Genomic DNA, 21,269 nt, shown 5'->3' with positions numbered 1-21,269 from the left:
ATACTCTCTCACCTCAACTCTCATTTGCCCTCTTTTTCACCTATTGCACCTTTCTCTTGACCTCCTGCCTCTTTCTTTTATACATCTCCCACTCATTTGCATTATTCCCTGCAAAAATTGTCCAAATGCCTTTCTCTTCTCTTTCACTAATAATCTTACTTCTTCATCCCACCACTCACTACCCTTTCCAATCTGCCCACCTCCCACGCTTCTCATGCCACAAGCATCTTTTGTGCAAGCCATCACTGCTTCCCTAAATACATCCCATTCCTCAACCATTCCCCTTACATCCTTTGTTCTCACCTTTTTCCATTCTGCACTCAGTCTCTCCTGGTACTTCCTCACAAAAGTCTCCTTCCTAAGCTCACTTACTCTCACCACTCTCTTCACCCCAAAATTCTCTCTTCTTTTCTGAAAATCTCTTTATATCTTCACATTCACCTCCACAAGATAACGATCAGACATACCTCCAGTTGCACCTCTCAGCACATCAACATCCAAAAGTCTCTCTTTCACATACCTATCAATTAAAACGTAATCCAATAACGCTCTCTGGCCATCTCTCCTACTTACACACGTTTAATATTACTATTATACTTTGTCGCTGTCTCCCGAGTTAGCAAGGTAGTGCAAGGAAAGAGACAAAAGAATGGCCCAACCCACCTACATACATATGTATATACATACACATCCACCCATGTACATATACATACCTATACATCTCAAGGTATACAAATATATAAACACACAGACATATACATATATACACATTGGGAAGGATCACAATTTTGCACGATCAAGTGCACTTGGGACCTTTTCATGTTTCATTTTCCCCTTGGAATCATAGGAATATATACACATGTACATAATTCATACTGTCTACCCTTATTCATTCCCGTCGCCATCCCACCACACATGAAACAACAACACCCGCCCCCTGCATGTGCGCGAGACAGCACTAGGAAAAAGAGAACAAAGGTCATATTCGTTCACACTCAGTCTCTAACTGTCATGTATAATGCACCAAAATCACAGCTCCCTTTCCATATCCAGGCCCCAAAGAACTTTCCATGGTTTACCCGAGACACTTCACATGCCCTGATTCAATCCATTGAGAGTACGTCAACCCCGGTATACCACATAGTTCCAATTCACTCTATTCCTTGCATCCCTTTCACCCTCCTGCATGTTTAGGCCCTAATCACTCAAAATCTTCTTCACTCCATCTTTCCACCTCCATTTTGGTCTCCCACTTCTCCTCGTTCCCTACAACTCCGACACATATATCCTCTCTTTCAATCTTTCCTCACTCATTCTCTCCATGTGACCAAACCATTTCAAAACATCCTCTTCTGCTCTCTCAACCAAACACTTTTTATTACCATACATCTCTCTTACCCTTTCATTACTTACTCAGTCATACCACCTCACACCACATATTGTCCTCAAACATCTCATTTCCAGCACATCCACCCTCCTCTGCACAACTCTATCTTTAGCACATGCCTCGCAACCATATAACATTGTTGGAACCACCATTCCTTCAAACATACCCATTTTTGCTTTCCAAGAAAACGTTCTCAACTTCCACACATTCTTAAACGCTCCCAGAACTTTTGCCCCCTCCCCCACCCTATGATTCACTTTCACTTCCATGGTTCCATCCGCGGCCAAATCCACTCTCAGATATCTAAAACACTTCACTTCCTCCAGTTTTTCTCCATTCAAACTTACCTCCCAATAGACTTGTCCCTCAACCCTACAGCATCTATTAACCTTGCTCTTGTTCATATTTACTCTCAGCTTTCTTTTTTTACACTTTACCAAGCTCAGTTACCAGCTTCTGCAGTTTCTCACCCGAATCAGCCACCAGTGCTGTATCATCAGCAAAAAACAACTGACTCACTTCCCAAGCTCTCTCATCCACAACACACTGCATACTTGCCCCTCTTTCCAAAACTCTTGCATTCACCTCCCTAACAACCCCATCCATAAACAAATTAAACAACCATAGAGACATCACGCACCCATGCCACAAACCAACATTCACTGAGAACCAATCACTTAACTCTCTTCCAAGATGTACACATGCCTTACATCTTCGATAAAAACTTTTAACTACTTCTAACAACTTGCCTCCCACACCATATATTCTTAATACCTTCCACAGAGCATCTATATCAACTCTATCATATGCCTTCTACAGATCCATAAATGCTACATAAAAATCCATTTGCTTTTCTAAGCATTTCTCACATACATTCTTCAAAGCAAACACCTGATCCACACATCCTCTACCACTTCTGAAACCACTCTGCTCTTCCCCAATCTGAAGCTCTGAACATGCCTTCACCCTCTCAATCAATACCCTCCCATATAATTTACTGGGAAAACTCAACAAACTTATATCTCTGTATTTTGAGCACTCACTTTTATCCCCTTTGTACAATGGCAATATGCAAGCATTCCACCAATCCTCAGGCACATCAACATGAGTCATACATACATTAAATAGCCTTACCAACCAGTCATACATACATTAAATAACCTTACCAGCCAGTTAACAATACAGTCACCCCCTTTCTTAATAAATTCCACTACAATACCATCCAAATCCGCTGCCTTGCCAGCTTTCATCTTCCGCAAAGCTTTTACTACCTCTTCTCTGTTTGCCAAATCATTCTCCCTTACCCTCTCACTTTGCACACATGATGTGTTATACCGGGGTCGATGTGCTGTCAATGGATTGAACCAGGGCTTGTGAAACATCTAGGTTAAACCATGGAAAGTTTTGTGGGGCCTGGATGTGGAAAGGGAGCTGTGGTTTCAGTGCATTATAAATGACAGCTAGAGACTGAGTGTGAACAAATGTGGCCTTTGTTGTCTTTTTCCTAGTGCTACCTCGCCCACATGCGGGGGGAGGGGGTTGTCATTTCATGTGTGGTGGGATGGCAATGGAAATGAATAAGGGCAGACACTATGAATTATGTAAATGTGTATATATGTATATGTCTGTGAGTGTATATATATGTATATGTTGAGATGTATAGGTATGTATATGTGTGTGTGTGGACGTGTATGTATATACATGTATATGTGGGTGAGTTGGGCCATTCTTTCATCTGTTTCCTTGCACTACCTTGCTAACGCAGGAGACAGCGACAAAGTATAATAAATACATATACTTATCTATTATACTTTGTCGCTGTCTCCCACATTAGCGAGGTAGCGTAAGGAAACAAAGAAAAGAATGGGACAACCCACCCACATACGCATGCATATACATACATGCCCACATATGCACATATATGCACCTATACATTTCAACGTATATATACATATATATACACAGACATATACATATATACACATGTACATATTCATATTGCCCTCATCCATTCCAATCGCCAACCCATCACACATGAAATGGCAGCCCCTCTCCTCCCCCGCACGTGCAAGGTAGCACTAGGAAAAGACAACACTCAGTCTCTAGATATCATGTGTAATGCACTGAAACCACAGCTCCCTTTCCACATCTAGACCCCACAAAAACTTTCTATGGTTTACCCCAGATGCTTCACATGCCATGGTTCAATCCATTGACAGCACGTCAACCCCGGTATACCACATCGTTCCAATTTCACTCTATTCCTTGCATGCCTTTCACCTTCCTGCATGTTCAGGCCCTGATCGCTCAAAATCTTTTTCACTCCATCTTTCCACCTCCAATTTGGTCTCCCACTTCTCCTCGTTCCCTCCACACATATAGCCCCTGTATCAATCTTTCCTCACTCATTCTCTCCATGTGACCAAACCATTTCAATACACCATCTTCTGCTCTCTCAACCACACTCATTTTATTACCACAAATCTCTCTCATCCTTTCATTACTTACTTAATTAAACCACCTTACACCGCATATTGTCCTTAAACATCTCATTTAAAACACATCCACCCTCCTCCACACAGCCCTATCTATAGCCCACGCCTCCCAAACATATAACATTCTTGGAACTACTATTCCTTCAAAGTTACCCATTTTTGCTCTCCAAAATAATGTTCTTGCCTTCCACACATTCTTCAACGCTCCCAGAACCTTCACCCCCTCCCCCACCCAGTGAATCATTTTCGCTTCCATGGTTCCATCCACTGCTAAATCGACTCCCAGATATCTAAAACATTTCACTTCCTCCAGTTTTTCTCCACTGAATCTTACCTTCCAATTCACTTGTCCCTCAACCTTACTGAACCTAATAATCTTGCACTTATTCATATTTACTCTCAATTTCCTTCTTTCACACACTTTACCAAACTCAGTCACCAACCTCTGCAGTTTCTCATCCAAATCAGCCATCAGTACTGTGTCATCAGCGACAAAAACTGACTCACTTCCCAAGCCCTCTCATCTACAACAGACTGCATACTTGCCCCTCATTCCAAAACTCTTGCATTCACCTGTCTAACAACCCCATCCATAAACAAATTAAACAGCCATGGAGACATCATGCACCCCTGCCGCAAACCGACATTCACTGGGAACAATCACTTTCCTCTCTTCCTACTCGCACACATGCCTTACATCCTCAATAAAAACTTTTCACTGTTTCTAGCAATTTACCTCCCACACCATATACTCTTAATACCTTCCACAGAACAACTCTATCATATGCCTTCTCCAGATCCATAAAGTGAGTCACAGGGTGGGAGAGGGGGGGGGAAGGTTCTGGAAACGTTGAAGAGTGTGTGGAAGGTGATAACAGTATCTAAGAGAGCAGAAATGGGTATGTTTGAAAGATTAGCGGTTCCAACTATGTTATGTGGTTGTGAGGTGTTGGTTATAGATAGAGATGTGCGGAGGAGGGTGGATGTGTTGGAAATGAGATGTTTGAGGACAATATGTGGTGTGAGGTGGTTTGATCGAGTAAGTAATGAAATGGTAAGAGAGATGTGTGGTAATAAAAAGAGTGTGGTTGACAGAGCAGAAGAGGGTGTATTGAAATGGTTTGGTCACATGGAGAGAATGAGTGAAGAAAGATTGACAAAGAGGATATATGTGTCAGAGGTGGAGGGAACAAGGAGAAGCAGGAGACCAAATTGGAGGTGGAAGGATGCAGTGAAAAAGATTTTGAGCAACTGGGGCCGGAACATACATGAGGGTGAAAGGAATGCAAGGACTAGAGTGAATTGGAACGATGTGATATACCAGGGTCGACCTGCTGTCAATGGATTGAACCAGGGCATGTGAAGTGTCTAGGGAAAGGCATGTGAAGTGTCTAGGGTAAACCATGGAAAGTTTTGTGGGACCTGGATGTGGAAAGGGAGCTGTGGTTTCAGTGCATTACACATGACAGCGAGAGACTGGGTGTGAACGAATGTGGTATATGTTGTCTTTTCCTAGCACTACCTCACGTGCACAGAGGGAGGGGGGGTGCCATTTCATGTGTGGCGGGGTGGCAGCAGGAATGAATGAAGGCAGCAAGTATGAATATGGACATGTGCATATATGTATATGTCTGTGTATGTATATGTATGTATAATTTGAAATGTATAGGTATGCATATGTGCAAGTGTGGGCATGTATGTATATACATGTGTATGTGAGTGGGTTGGGCCATTCTTTTGTCTGTTTCCTTGCGCAACGTCACTAACGCGGTAGACAGTGACAAAGTATAATAAAATGAATATAAATTACATATATATATATGGATATATACACATAGACAGACATATACACATGTACATATTCAAATTTGCTTGCCTTCATCCATCCCTGGCACCACCCCACCCCACAGGAAACAGCATCCTTAACCCTTGCTTCATCGAGGTAGCACCAAGTACAGACAAAAAAGGCCATATTCATTCAGAATCCATCTCTAGCTGTCGTGTAATGCACTGAAACCTCAGCTCCTGATTCGTATCCACGCCCCACAGACCTTTCCATGGTATACCCCTAATGTTTCACATGCCCTGGTTCAGTCCATTGACAGCACGTCGACTCCAGTATACTACATCATTCCAATTTACTCTATTCCTTGCACACATCTCACCCTCCTGTATGCTCTGGCCCCAATCGTTCATAATCTTTTTCACTCCATCCTTCAAAATCCAATTTGGCCTGGTTCAATCCAGTGACAGCACGTGACCCCGGTATAACACATCCTTCCAATTCATCTCTTCTTTGCACGCCTTTCATCCTCCTGTATGTTCAGGTCCCGATTGCTCAAAATCTTTTTCACTCCATCCTTCCACCTCAAATTTGGTCTCCCACTTCTTGTTCCCTCCACCTCTGACACATATATCTCTCTGTTAATCTCCCCTCACTCATTCTCTCAACCACACTCTTTTTATTACCACATCTCTCTTACCCTTTCATTACTCACTCGATCAATCCACCTCACACCACATATTGTCCTCAAACATTTCATTTCCAACAAATCCATCCTCCTCCATACAACCCTATCTATAGCCCATGCCTTGCAACCATATATTATTGTTGGAACTACTATTCCTTCAAACATACCCATATTAGCTCTTCAAGATAATGTTCTCTCATTCCACACATTCTTCATTCCTCCTAGAACCTCCCCCCCTCTCCCCCACCCTGTGACTCACTTCCACTTCCATGAATTCATTCACTGCTAAGTTCACATCCAGATATCTAAAACACTTCACTTCCTCCAATTTTTCTACATTCAAACATACATCCCAATTTACTTAACTCTCAACCCTAGTGAACCTAATAACCTTGCTCCTATTCATATTTACTCTCAGCTTTCTCCTTTCACATGTGTCCAAACTCAGTCACCAACTGCTGCAGTTTCTCACTTGAATCATCCACCAGTGCTGTATCATCAGCGAACAACAACCGACTCACTTCCCAAGCCCTCTCATCTCCAACAGACAGCATACTTGCCCTTCTCCAAAACTCTTACATTTACCTCCCTAACCACACCATCCATTAACAAATTAAACAACCATGAGGATATCACACACCCTTGCCACAAACTAACATTCACTGAGAACCAACCACTCTCCTCTCTTCCTATTCATACACATGCCTTACATTCTTGGTAAAAACTTTCACTGCTTCTAGCAGCTTACTTCCCACACTATATATATACATACTCAATCAACCCTGTCATATGCCTTCTCCAGATCCATAAATGCTACGTACAAATCCATCTTGGAAAGGATCACAATTTTGTGCGTGATCAAGTACATTCTTAAGAGTCCACGGGGAAAATGAAACACAATAAGTTCCCAAGTGCACTTTCGTGTAATAATCACATCATCAGGGGAGACACAAGAGAGAAATATATCAGTCAGTTGATATACAACGAAGAGACGTAGCTAGGACGCCATTTAGTAAACATGCAATTGTCCAAGACAGACAATGAGCGTATCATATAGCCATTATTACTCATCTCAACATGACAGAGTTAGATTATCATAATTTCAATCTATGTTCCTTAGGGCATTACATGTTTGGAGTCCAGAGTATAATGATGATGAGTTTGAAAAGATATATTCTATTGGATCTAAGTTAAAGTACCCTATATCTTTCATTGATAAATCCCTTAAGTTAGCAAAGAAATCATTTTATAGAGTTGAGCTCAAACCTCCCATTGACACCAAGAGTCTTTTAGTTATCCCTTTTACTAATAATTTTACTTTACTTCCCATGTTGCTTAAATCCTTTAATGTAAATGTTGCCTTCAGCAACAATAATATTATAAAGAATATCTTGATCAGGAATTCACCAGAAATTGTGATAAGTTTTATGTTCAGCAGACTGATAAGGATCTTTCTGTTAGACTTAAGCAACATAAATATAGTATAAGAACGGGACAAGAATCAAATGCCTTGTTTAATCACGTTAAAAACTATGATCACTGTACTGACTGGAGTAATGCCATCTCATTTATGAACTCTAACTCTATTACCACGAGAAATGTCATTGAATCTTCTATTATCAAATACACAAAGAATTATAATGTTAATATTTGTGATGGTTTATACAAATTGGATATCTTTACTGTTGATAAAATTTGTAAAATAATAAGTTTACGATATGCTCGTTGTCTGTCTTGGACAATCGCATGTTCATCAAATGGCGTCCTAACTACGTCTCTTATCATGTTTCATTTTCCCCGTGGACTCTTAAAAACAAATCCATCTGTTTTTTTTTTAGTATTTCTCACCCACATTCTTCAAAGCAAACACCTGATCCACACATCCTTTTACACTTCTGAAACCACACTGCTCCCCCCCAATCTGGAGCTCTGTACATGCCTTAACCCTCTAAATCAATACCCTCCCATACTACTTTCCAGGAATACTCAACAAACTTATGCCACTATAGTTTGAACACTCATCTTTATCACCTTTGCCTTCGTAAATTGGCACTATACAGAGGCATAGGCATCAATAATCACCTATCTCTCTTCATCCACTTTCAGTTTTACCCACATCAATCTAGAATTTACTTTCTTACACTCTATCACACACTCCCACAACTCTTGCTTCAGAAGTAGTGCATTTTGTAATCTGGCAACCCACATTAATAACTCTCTCTTTTCTACTGATTATCATATATTACCACAGAAAACTTTCATACCTTAGAGTCAATGATCTGTATTCACAGGATATCATCTTTAAATTATACATACAAAGGACTCTTTAGACAAATGTGCACATTTCAATGTTAATATCTTACATACCTTAGTATCGAGTGGTGGTGACTTAAAATCTGGGGGTATCTGAGTTAACATTGGAATATATACTTCCATATCTTGACCTTCAACATCAGACTGTCCTTCTGGCTGCCCAGCATTGATGCCCTGTGTGTTCCTCTTGCCATTTATGTGACCATTTCCATTACAAGTCATCACTCTTGGTTGAGATGACATGTTGCGAGATTTGATCACATATATGGCTATGATTACGATCAACATCAGAAATACGAAACCCACTGAGCCACAGATGAGATCTGGAATAACAAATGTCCCTTAATAATGATACTCAAAAAGAATTTCAGTTTGTAACTATAAATTCCTTTCTGAGCTTAGATATGGTAAGCTGATGGTTTTGTGTTGCATATACATCCTTTTCGACTCTGAATTATTTGGTTAAGCCCAAAAACTAATGCATAATCACCCAGGTGACCAATACAAATCACTAGCCATTGTAGTCTGCTATCTATGGACCATGTGAAAATATATCCCTGCTGTCCAATGTCATCTGTGGTAGGCAGAACCTCAATCTAAGGTAACCCTGTGTAACAAAAGATTGAATATACCTGTCTTGAACAAGTGCACAACTGGGAAGTCTGATTACACAGGTACTGATATATATCAATATTTTTTTTTTTTCTTTTTTTTTGCCGGTCTCCCGCGTTTGCGAGGTAGCGCAAGGAAACAGACGAAAGAAATGACCCAACCCACCCCCATACACATGTATATACATACTTCCACACACGCAAATATACATACCTACACAGCTTTCCATAGTTTACCCCAGATGCTTCACATGCCCTGATTCAATCCACTGACAGCACATCAACCCCGGTATACCACATCGCTCCAATTCACTCTATTCCTTGCCCTCCTTTCACCCTCCTGCATGTTCAGGCCCCGATCACACAAAATCTTCTTCACTCCATCTTTCCACCTCCAATTTGGTCTCCCACTTCTCCTCGTTCCCTCCACCTCTGACACATATATCCTCTTGGTCAATCTTTCCTCACTCATTCTCTCCATGTGCCCAAACCATTTCAAAACACCCTCTTCTGCTCTCTCAACCATGCTCTTTTTATTTCCACACATCTCTCTTACCCTTACGTTACTTACTCGATCAAACCACCTCACACCACACATTGTCCTCAAACATCTCATTTCCAGCACATCCATCCTCCTGCGCACCACTCTATCCATAGCCCACGCCTCGCAACCATACAATATTGTTGGAACCACTATTCCTTCAAACATACCCATTTTTGCTTTCCGAGATAATGTTCTCGACTTCCACACATTCTTCAAGGCTCCCAGAATTTTCGCCCCCTCCCCCACCCTATGATCCACTTCCGCTTCCATGGTTCAATCCGCTGCCAGATCCACTCCCAGATATCTAAAACACTTCACTTCCTCCAGTTTTTCTCCATTCAAACTCACCTCCCAATTGACTTGACCCTCAACCCTACTGTACCTAATAACCTTGCTCTTATTCACATCTACTCTTAACTTTCTTCTTTCACACACTTTACCAAACTCAGTCACCAGCTTCTGCAGTTTCTCACATGAATCAGCCACCAGCGCTGTATCATCAGCGAACAACAACTGACTCACTTCCCAAGCTCTCTCATCCCCAACAGACTTCATACTTGCCCCTCTTTCCAAAACTCTTGCATTCACCTCCCTAACAACCCCATCCATAAACAAATTAAACAACCATGGAGACATCACACACCCCTGCCGCAAACCTACATTCACTGAGAACCAATCACTTTCCTCTCTTCCTACACGTACACATGCCTTACATCCTCGATAAAAACTTTTCACTGCTTCTAACAACTTGCCTCCCACACCATATATTCTTAATACCTTCCACAGAGCATCTCTATCAACTCTATCATATGCCTTCTCCAGATCCATAAATGCTACATACAAATCTATTTGCTTTTCTAAGTATTTCTCACATACATTCTTCAAAGCAAACACCTGATCCACACATCCTCTACCACTTCTGAAACCACACTGCTCTTCCCCAATCTGATGCTCTGTACATGCCTTCACCCTCTCAATCAATACCCTCCCATATAATTTACCAGGAATACTCAACAAACTTATAGCTCTGTAATTTGAGCACTCACTCTTATTCCCTTTGCCTTTGTACAATGGCACTATGCACGCATTCCGCCAATCCTCAGGCACCTCACCATGAGTCATACATACATTAAATTATATATACTATATATACTAATATTTTTTATATCTATTATACTTTGTCGCTGTCTCCCCCGTCAGCGAGGTAGCGCAAGGAAATAGATGAAAGAATGGCCCAACCCACCCACATACACACATGTATATACAGACACATCAACACATGCAAATATACATACCTATACATCTCAATGTATATATATATATATACACTCACAGACACATGCATATATACACATGCACATAATTCATACTACCTGCCCTTATTCATTCCTGTCACCACCCCACCACACATGAAATGACAACCCCCTCCCCCTGCATGTGCATGAGGTAGCACTAGGAAAAGACAACAAAGGCCACATTCATTCACACTCAGTCTCTAGCTGTCATGTATAATGCACCGAAACCACAGCTCCCTTTCCACATCCAGGCCCCACAAAACTTTTCATGGTTTACCCCAGATGCTTCACATGCCCTGGTTCAATCCATTGACAGCATGTTGACCCCGGTATACCACATCATTCCAGTTCATTCAATTCCTTTCATGCCTTTCACCCTCCTGCATGTTCTGGCCCTGATCACTCAAAATCTTTTTCACTCCATCTTTCCACCTCCAATTTGGTCTCTCACTTCTCATTGCCTCCACCTCTGACACATATATCCTATTTGTCAATCTTTCCTCACTCATTCTCTCCATGTGACCAAACCATTTCAAAACACCCTCTTCTGCTCTCTCAACCACACTCTTTTTATTACCATACATCTCTCTTACCCTTTCATTACTTACTCGATCAAACCACCTCACACTACATATTGTCCTCAAACATCTCATCTCCAGCAAATCCACCATCCTCTGCAGAACTCTATCTATAGCCCACGCCTTGCAACCATATAACATTGTTGGAACCACTATTCCTTCAAACATACCCATTTTTGCTTTCCAAGATAACACTCTCGACTTCAATAATTTTTTAACGCTCCCTGAATTTTCGGCCCCTCCCCCACCCTATAATTCACTTCCACTTCCATGGTTCCATCCGCTGCCAAATCCACTTCAAGATATCTAAAACACTTTACTTCCACCAGTTTTTCTCCATTCAAACTTACCTCCCAATTGATTTGTCCCTCAACCCTACTGTACCGAATAACCTTGCTCATATTCACATTTATTCTCAGCTTTCTTCTTTCACACACTTTACCAAACTCAGTCACCAGCTTCAGCAATTTCTCACACGAATCAGCCACCAGCGCTGTATCATCAGCAAACAACAACTGACTCACTTCCCAAGCATTCTCATCCACAACAGACTGCATACTTGCCCCCTCTTTCAAAAACTCTTGCATTCACCTCCCTAACAACCCCATCCATAAACAAAGTAAACAACCATGGAGACATCACGCACCCCTGCCACAAACCAACATTCACTGAGAACCAATCACTTTCCTCTTTTCCTACTCGTACACATGCCTTACATCCTCGATAAAAACTTTTCACTGCTTCAAACAACTTGCCTCCCACACAATATATTCTTAATACCTTCCACAGAGCATCTCTATCAACTCTATCATATGCCTTCTCCAGATCCATAAATGCTGCATACAAATCCATTTGCTTTTCTAAGTATTTCTCACATACATTTTTCAAAGCAAACACCTGATCCACACATCCTCTACCACTTCAGAAACCACACTGCTCTTCCCCATTCAGATGCTCTGCACAAGCCCTCGCCCTCTCAATCAATACCCTCCCATATAATTTCCAAGGAATACTCAACAAACTTATACCTCTGTAATTTGTGCACTCACTTTTATCCCCTTTGCCTTTGTACAATGGCACTATGCACATATTCTGCCAATCCTCAGGCACTTCACCATAGGTCATACATACATTAACCTTACCAACCAGTCAACAATACAGTCACCCCCTTTTTTAATAAATTCCACTGCAATGCCATCCAAACCTGCTGCCTTACCGGCTTTCATCTTCCGTAAAGCTTTAACTACCTCTTCTTTGTTTACCAAATCACTTTCCCTAACCCTCTCACTTTGCACACCATCTCGACCAAAACACCCTATATCTGCCACTCTATCATCAAACACATTCAACAAACCTTCAAAATACTCACTCACCTCCTTCTCACATCACCACTACTTGTTATCACCTTCCCATTAGCCCCCTTCACTGATGTTCCCATTTGCTCCCTTGTCTTACGCACTTTATTTACCTCCTGCCAAAACATCTTTTTATTCTCCCTAAATTTTAATGATACTCTCTCACCCCAACTCTCATTTGCCCTCTTTTTCACCTCTTGCACCCTTCTCTTGACCTCCTGCCTCTTTCTTTTATACATCTCCAAATCACTTGCATTATTTCCCTGCAAAACTCATCCAAATGCCTCTCTCTTCTCTTTTACTAATAATCTTTCTTCTTCATCTCAACACTCACTACCCTTTCTAAACTGCCCACCTCCCACGCTTTTCATGCCACAAGCATCTTTTACGCAAGCCTTCACTGCTTCCCTAAATACATCCTATTCCTCCCCCACTCCCCTTACCTCCTTTGTTCTCACCTTTTTCCATTCTGTACTCAGTCTCTCCTGGTACTTTCTCACACAAGTCTTCTTCCCAAGCTCACTTACTCTCACCACTCTCTTCACCCCAACATTCTCTCTTCTTTTCTGAAAACCTCTACAAATCTTCATCTTCGCCTCCACAAGATAATGATCAGACAGCCCTCCAGTCGCAACTCTCATCACATAACAATGAAAAGTCTCTATTTCGTGCGCCTATCAATTAACACGTAATCCAATAACGCTCTCTGGCCATCTCTCCTAATTACATATGTATACCAGGTATTCCCAATCACCAGTCCTTTTTCAGCACATAAATCTACAAGCTCTTCACCATTTCCATTTACAACATTGAACACCCCATGTACACCAATTATTCCCTCAACTGCCACATTACTCACCTTTGCATTCAAATCACCCATCACTAAAACCCAGTCTCATGCATCAAAACTACTAACACACTCACTCAGCTGCTCCCAAAACACTTGCCTCATGATCTTTCTTCTCATGCCCAGGTGCATATGCACCAATAATCACCCATCTCTCTCCATCAACTTTCAGTTTTACCCATATCAATCTAGAGATTACTTTCTTACACTCTATCACATACTCCCATCACTCCTGTTTCAAGAGTAGTGCTATTCCTTCCCTTGCTCTTGTCCTCTCACTAACCCTTGACTTTACTCCCAAGACATTCCCAAACCACTCTTCCCCTTTACCTTTGAGCTTTGGTTCACTCAGAGCCAAAACATCCAGGTTCCTTTCCTCAAACATACTACCTATCTCTTTTTTCTCATCTTGGATACATCCACACACATTTAATACCCCAATCTGAGCCTTCGATATATATACTGCTGATATATATACTAATATATACTGATATATACTAATTTTAAATATACTGCTTGATGACAGGCAAAGGGAACAAAAGCTGCCAGATGCTCAATTATACTCAGTTTATTCAGCTGTCTAAAAAACACTTTGATGATGAACACAATATGTACTCATGTAAAGTGAGATTTCCAGTAAAACTCAAGTGAAAGAAAATCATATAATTTGAACAAAACATTTAAAGTTTGCAATTCAAAGCAAATAATGGCATTTTCAACATGTGCAGCCAGTTTGCAAAATTAGTACAACATTTAAAGGATAATATTTGGAAAACCTAGATAACTAACATATGAGAAACTCTGGCAGTACAGGTTCTGTCAGTCAAATACACATGGCCTAAAGTGCTAAACTAGCTTCCTCAGGCATAGAATGCATGATATGAACCTTACAATCATTTCCTTTCACTAAAAGAGATACATCAGATGTAGTGATGAACCAAACCTCTACATACCTCTTCACCTTGAGAGATGTTTTAGTGAATATAACTATTCCAAGATCTATGAATGCCTAGCATAAATTCTTGCAGTTTCAAAATCTATAATTTTAGAATCATTTGTTCTTCTGAATAAAAACTGCAGTTACAAAACTTTTTACATCTTTTCCAGATTTTTGAAAGCGCTATAGCATTCCAAATGTTGCTGACAATATTACTGAGTCCTGGGAAGAAGTCAGAGAGACAAACATGATGCATGGTGAAAAATCTGGCAAGAGTGTGTTAATGACTTCAAAGATATTCCTAAAATGGTGTATATTGCAAAAGACATATTGACCCTAACCCATCATATGTGTTTTACTAGAATAGTTGACAGTGCTATCAACAAGTTGTTAAGATCATATGGAAATAAGTCCTCGAGCGAAGATTTAATGGAAACAGATCAAGATCAGGCTGCTATAGATGAGATATAGGAAACAGAGCTAGAGCCAAAACATGTATTAAAAGCAAATCTTCTGTCTGAATCTTTCACCTACTTTGACAAGGTTCCTCAGATTTTAACAGAAAATTAAAGTAGACAAACTAAAGACACCTTCAGCCCCTACAAGGAACTACATATAGAAAAGATGCATGCTAAGCAGGGGAAACCACTGCTTGACACCTAGCACCTGCAAGGAAGACCACTGGCACTTACAGGGGGATACCATTGGCACCTACAGGGGAATACTACTGGCACCTGCAAGGAAGACCACTGGCACCTACAGAGCAACCAATGACATCTGTATGGGAAACCCCTATCACATGTAGAAGAAGACACTGTCACATGCAAGAGAAAGTCACTGGCACCCCCAAGGGAATAAGCTGGCACCTCAAGAGAAAACTACTGGCACATGCCGAGGAAACACTGGCACGTGTAAGAGAAACCACCAATACTTGTAGGGGAAACCACTGGCACCTGTAGGAAACACCATTAGCACATGCTGGAGGCACCACTGGCACCTGTAGGAGAAACCATTAAGCACATGCAAGGGAAACCATCATCACCTGGAGGAGAAACCATTCGGACAATTAGGGGAACCAACTGGTTCCTGTAGGAGAAACCATTAGTACATGCAGAGGAAATCACTGGCACCTGCAAGAGAAACCATTAGTACATGCAGAGGAAATCACTGGCACCTGTGGAAGAAACCATTAACACATGCAAAGGAAGCAACTGGTTCCTGTTGTAGAAACCATTTGCACATGCAGGGAAAACCACTGGTTCCTGTTGTAGAAACAATTTGCACATGCAGGGAAAACCATTGGTACATGCAAGGGAAACATTGGCACCTGTAAGGGAAACCATCTGCATATGCAAGGTAAACCACTTGTACCAGCATGAGAAAATGTTAACACATGCAGAGGAAACCACTGGCACCTGTAGGGGAGACCATTAGCACATGCAGGGGAAACCATTAGCACATTCAGGAAAACCATATTTACAGCTGTGGGAGAAACCATTAGCACAGGCAGGAGAAACCACTGGCACCTGTAGGAGAAACCATTAGCACATAAAGGAAAACCACATTTACAGCACATTAGCACATGCAAGGGAAACCACTTGTTCCTGTTGGAGACACCATGAACACATGCAGGGGAACCCACTGGTACCTGCAGGACAAACTGTTAGCACATCCAGGAGAAACCACTCGCACCTATAGGAGAAATCATTGGCACATGCAGGGGAAACTAGTAGTACCTGCAGGAGAAACCATTAACTCTTGCAAGAGAAACCACTGCTGCCTGTAGGAGAAACCATTTGCACATTCAGGGGAAACAACTAGTTCCTGCTGGAGAAACCATTAGCACATGCAGAGAAAACCAATGGTTTCTGAGGGAGAAACCATTTGCACAAGCAATGGAAACCACTGGTTCCTGTAGGAGAAGCCTTTAGCTCATGCAGGGCAAACCACTGGCATCTGTAGGAAAAACCATTAGCACATGCAGGAAAAACACTGGCACCTGTTGGAAAAAACCATTAGCACATGTAGGGGAAACCCCTAGACCTGCAAGGGAAACCAAAACTAATATACATGACAGTTTACTATGGACACCATAAAATGCTAAGGAAACAAGGCTATATGAGAGAACTCTCCCCATACAATACAACACAGTTTACAAATGATGTCATAAAATATTCAGGAACCAAAACTACATCAGTGTAGAATTCTCCCCATACTATACAAATGCTTGTAGTCAACAAAACATATAAAAAGTTCAGGAAACATGACTACACAAGTGCAGAACTCTCCCCATACTATAAAAATACTGGCAGTTTACAAAGAATGTCATAAAATGTTCAGGAAACAAAGCTACATGAGTGAGGAACTCTCCCTATACTACACAAATGCTGCCAGTTTACAAAGGATGCTAGAAAATGTCCTAGAAACAAGGCAACATGAGTGTAAAACTCTTCCCATACTATATAAATGCTAGCAGTTTACAAAGGATGTCATAAAATGTTTAGCAAACAAAGCTACACAAGTGTAGAACTCACCCCATACTTTGCAAATGCAGGCAATTTACAAAAGGATGCCATGAAACGTTCAGGAAACAAGGCCACTTGAGTGTAGAACTTTCCCCATTCTATGCAAATGCAGACAGTTTTCAAAGAATATCATAAAATGTTCAGAAAACAAGGCCTCTTAAGTGCAGAACTCTCCACATACTATACCAATGCTGACAGTTTACAAAGGATGTCATGAATTTTTCAGGAAAAACGGCTACAAGAGTGCATACTATAAAACTGCAGGCAGTTTACAGATATCATAAAATGTTCATGGAAGAAGGCTACAAGAGTGTAGAGCTCGCTCCTCATACTAAACAAATGCTGACAGTTTACAAAGGATGTCATAAAATGTTCAGCAAACAAGGCTACATGACTATAGAACTCTCCCCATGCTATACAAATGCTGGCAGTTTACAAAGGATGTTATAATCTGTTCAGGAAACAGAGCTTTATAAAGGCAGAATTATAGAAATAGATAATAAATGGCACTGGTAGGGGAAACCAATTTGAAATACCGAAGAATACTGTACAGAGAGTGAAAAAAAAAAAAAAATCCCTGATGGGTCCAATGACTTTTGAACAGATCAGTACAACCTGTGTCATCTTGGTAAGGTTGGTAAGCATGAATGTGAGACAATTTCTCTAATAATTTGGTATCCCCACTTTCTAGTTACTTCAATTGAGATATAAAATCAAAAGAACAATTACTGTAGCAAATGACAAGGAATGTTGCTAGCAATCAATATATTACAATATCAGGGCAGGGCTACCAATGAGAGGCCTTTGTCTGTGGTGTCATTTTGTTTCACAAACATAATGCTGAGATACTTATTTTTTCTGTGTTTACCTGTCCAGATGACATTCACATTAAGTCTGATTTAGCTGATGAGAAAGTTTCAAGGAAAGGTAACATTCCTTTGTGCACCAGACATCAATATTGAATCAATTTGTTCCAAAGGATCCAAAGGATCCCTCAGGCTACCTAGACCTCTCCTCATCCACCAGCTACCTGAGACTGCCTGACCCACAAGTACCTGGGGAGCCAAGAGTCTGCACCACTACTTAAGGAAAAAAGCCCTCCACCTAACTCATGGGTCTTCAGAGACCAATGGTCTACACTGAGCCACGGGTCCCAGGAGACCAAGGGTCATTACCAAACCCACTTTTACCAAAGGAACATCTACCCATATACATACACTCTCCTCCCCTCATACATCCATCTCTTCTTCCCTCCCATACCATTTCCCTAAGCACTGATGACCACAGTTTCCTGAAAGTACAATAAATTCTAACTATAAGGAAATGAGTTTATGAAATACTAACATTATCATTCAGCTCAAAGATGAATTTTAGGACTTTTTTGTGGGAAGCAGTAAGTTTAAAGTCACTTCTCCCCATTATAAAACTGCAGTCATTGAGAAAATTTGTTTTGATTTACAAATCTTCAACTTATGAATGGTTCTTCAGGAGTAGATTTCTTTAATATCTTGGGATAAAGGTAAAAAATCAATCAGATCAGTTACCATTTTGTCTGAATGTCTGCTCCTCCACATTCTCTTTCAGAAAAGGCAGATCATTTCAATTTTCATCACAAAAGGAAAAGTTTTTTATGTCTATTACAAGTGTTAGAATACAGAATCTTCCTAAGATAGACTGCCTTTCAGTCTGTTCAGATACAACTGTTTAACTACTGGGTATATTGGAAGTATGTGTGAATAATCCTCCTCCATCAGAGCATGATCTAAAATCTTTGTCTATACACTATGAAAGTTTGATTTTAGAAAGCTTTAGAAATCTAATCCCTTCTGAACTGCAGATAAGCTCTTACTCTACTGTCTCAGCATTATGAGGTGTCAGGTTCAACAGATCCTGGGTTACAGACTGGCTCCAATAGAGGAAAACTCCAATAGAGGAAAACTGAGCCTCTGATTTGTTTCTTACATATAAAGATGACTATCCAAGGGGACAGGGAGCAAGAATATTTTTTTTTTCATTTTGCTTTGTCGCTGTCTCCCGCGTTTGTGAGGTAGCGCAAGGAAACAAACGAAAGAAATGGCCCAACCGGCCCACATACACATGTATATACATACACATCCACACACGCAAATATACATTCCCATATATCTCAATGTACACATATATATACACACACAGACACATACATATATACACATGCACACAATTCACACTGTCTGCCTTTATTCATTCCCATCGCCACCTCGCCACACATGGAATAACATACCCCTCCCCCCTCATGTGTGCGAGGTAGCGCTAGGAAAAGACAACAAAGGCCCTAATTCGTTCACACTCAGTCTCTAGCTGTCATGCAATAATGCCTGAAACCACAGCTCCCTTTCCACATCCAGGCCCCACACAACTTTCCATGGTTTACCCCAGACGCTTCCCATGCCCTGATTCAATCCATTGACAGCACGTCGACCCCAGTATACCACATCGATCCAATTCACTCTATTCCTTGCCCACCTTTCACCCTCCTGCATGTTCAGGCCCCGATAACACAAAATCTTTTTCACTCCATCTTTCCACCTCCAATTTGCTCTCCCACTTCTCCTTGTTCCCTCCACCTCCGACACATATATCCTCTTGGTCAATCTTTCCTCACTCATTCTCTCCATGTGCCCAAACCATTTCAAAACACCCTTTCTGCTCTCTCAACCACGCTCTTTTTATTTCCACACATCTCTCTTACCCTTATATTACTTACTTGATCAAACCACCTCACATCACATATTGTCCTCAGACATCTCATTTCCAGCACATCTACCCTCCTGCGCACAACTCTATCCATAGCCCACGCCTCGCAACCATACAACATTGTTGGAACCACTATTCCTTCAAACATACCCATTTTTACTTTACGAGACAATGTTCTTGACTTCCACACATTCTTCAAGGCTCCCAGGATTTTCGCCCCCTCCCCCACCCTATGATTCACTTCCGCTTCCATGGTTCCATCCGCTGCCAGATCCACTCCCAGATATCTAAAACACTTTACTTCCTCCAGTTTTTCTCCATTCAAACTTACCTCCCAATTGACTTGACCCTCAAACCTACTGTACCTAATAACCTTGCTCTTATTCACATTTACTCTTAACTGTCTTCTTTCACACACTTTACCAAACTCAGTCACCAGCTTCTGCAGTTTCTCACATGAATCAGCCACCAGCGCTGTATCATCAGCGAACAACAACTGACTCACTTCCCAAGCTCTCTCATCCCCAACAGCCTTCATACTTGCCCCTCTTTCCAAAACTCTTGCATTCACCTCCCTAACAAGCCCATCCATAAACAAATTAAACAACCATGGAGACATCACACACCCCTGCCGCAAACCTACATTCACTGAGAACCAATCACTTTCCTCTCTTCCTACACGTACACATGCCTTACATCCTCGACAGAAACTTTTCACTGCTTCTAACAACTTGCCTCCCACACCATATATTCTTAGTACCTTCCACAGAGCATCTCTATCAACTCTATCATATGCCTTCTCCAGATCCATAAATGCCACATACAAATCCATTTGCTTTTCTAAGTATTTCTCACATACATTCTTCAGAGCAAACACCTGATCCACAAATCCTCTACCACTTCTGAAACTACACTGCTCTTCACCAATCTGATGCTCTGTACATGCCTTCACCCTCTCAATCAATACCCTCCCATATAATTTACCAGGTATACTCAACAAACTTATACCTCTGTAATTTGAGCACTCACTCTTATCCCCTTTGCCTTTGTACAATGGCACTATGCAAGCATTCTGCCAATCCTCAGGCACCTCACCATGAGTCATTTATTATATTATTATTTTTTATTATACTTTGTCGCTGTCTCCCGCGTTTCCGAGGTAGCGCAAGGAAACA

General features: G+C 41.2%; 1 protein-coding gene across 1 annotated transcript in view; it reads right to left on the bottom strand.

The window, feature by feature from the left end:
* The window catches only part of LOC139764751 (protogenin-like), a 1,310,239-nt gene that overhangs the window by 41,273 nt on the left and 1,247,697 nt on the right, over positions 1-21,269 (bottom strand). Inside the window, exon 25 of the mRNA XM_071691615.1 lies at positions 8,721-8,989. Within this exon, the coding sequence (XP_071547716.1) occupies positions 8,721-8,989 (269 nt within the window). The remainder of the gene's footprint in view (positions 1-8,720; positions 8,990-21,269) is intronic.

The sequence above is a fragment of the Panulirus ornatus genome, chromosome 51 (assembly GCF_036320965.1).
Source record: "Panulirus ornatus isolate Po-2019 chromosome 51, ASM3632096v1, whole genome shotgun sequence".
NCBI lineage: Eukaryota > Metazoa > Arthropoda > Malacostraca > Decapoda > Palinuridae > Panulirus > Panulirus ornatus.
Note: the sequence above shows the minus strand (reverse complement) of the source record. Positions and strands in the feature narration are given on the sequence as shown.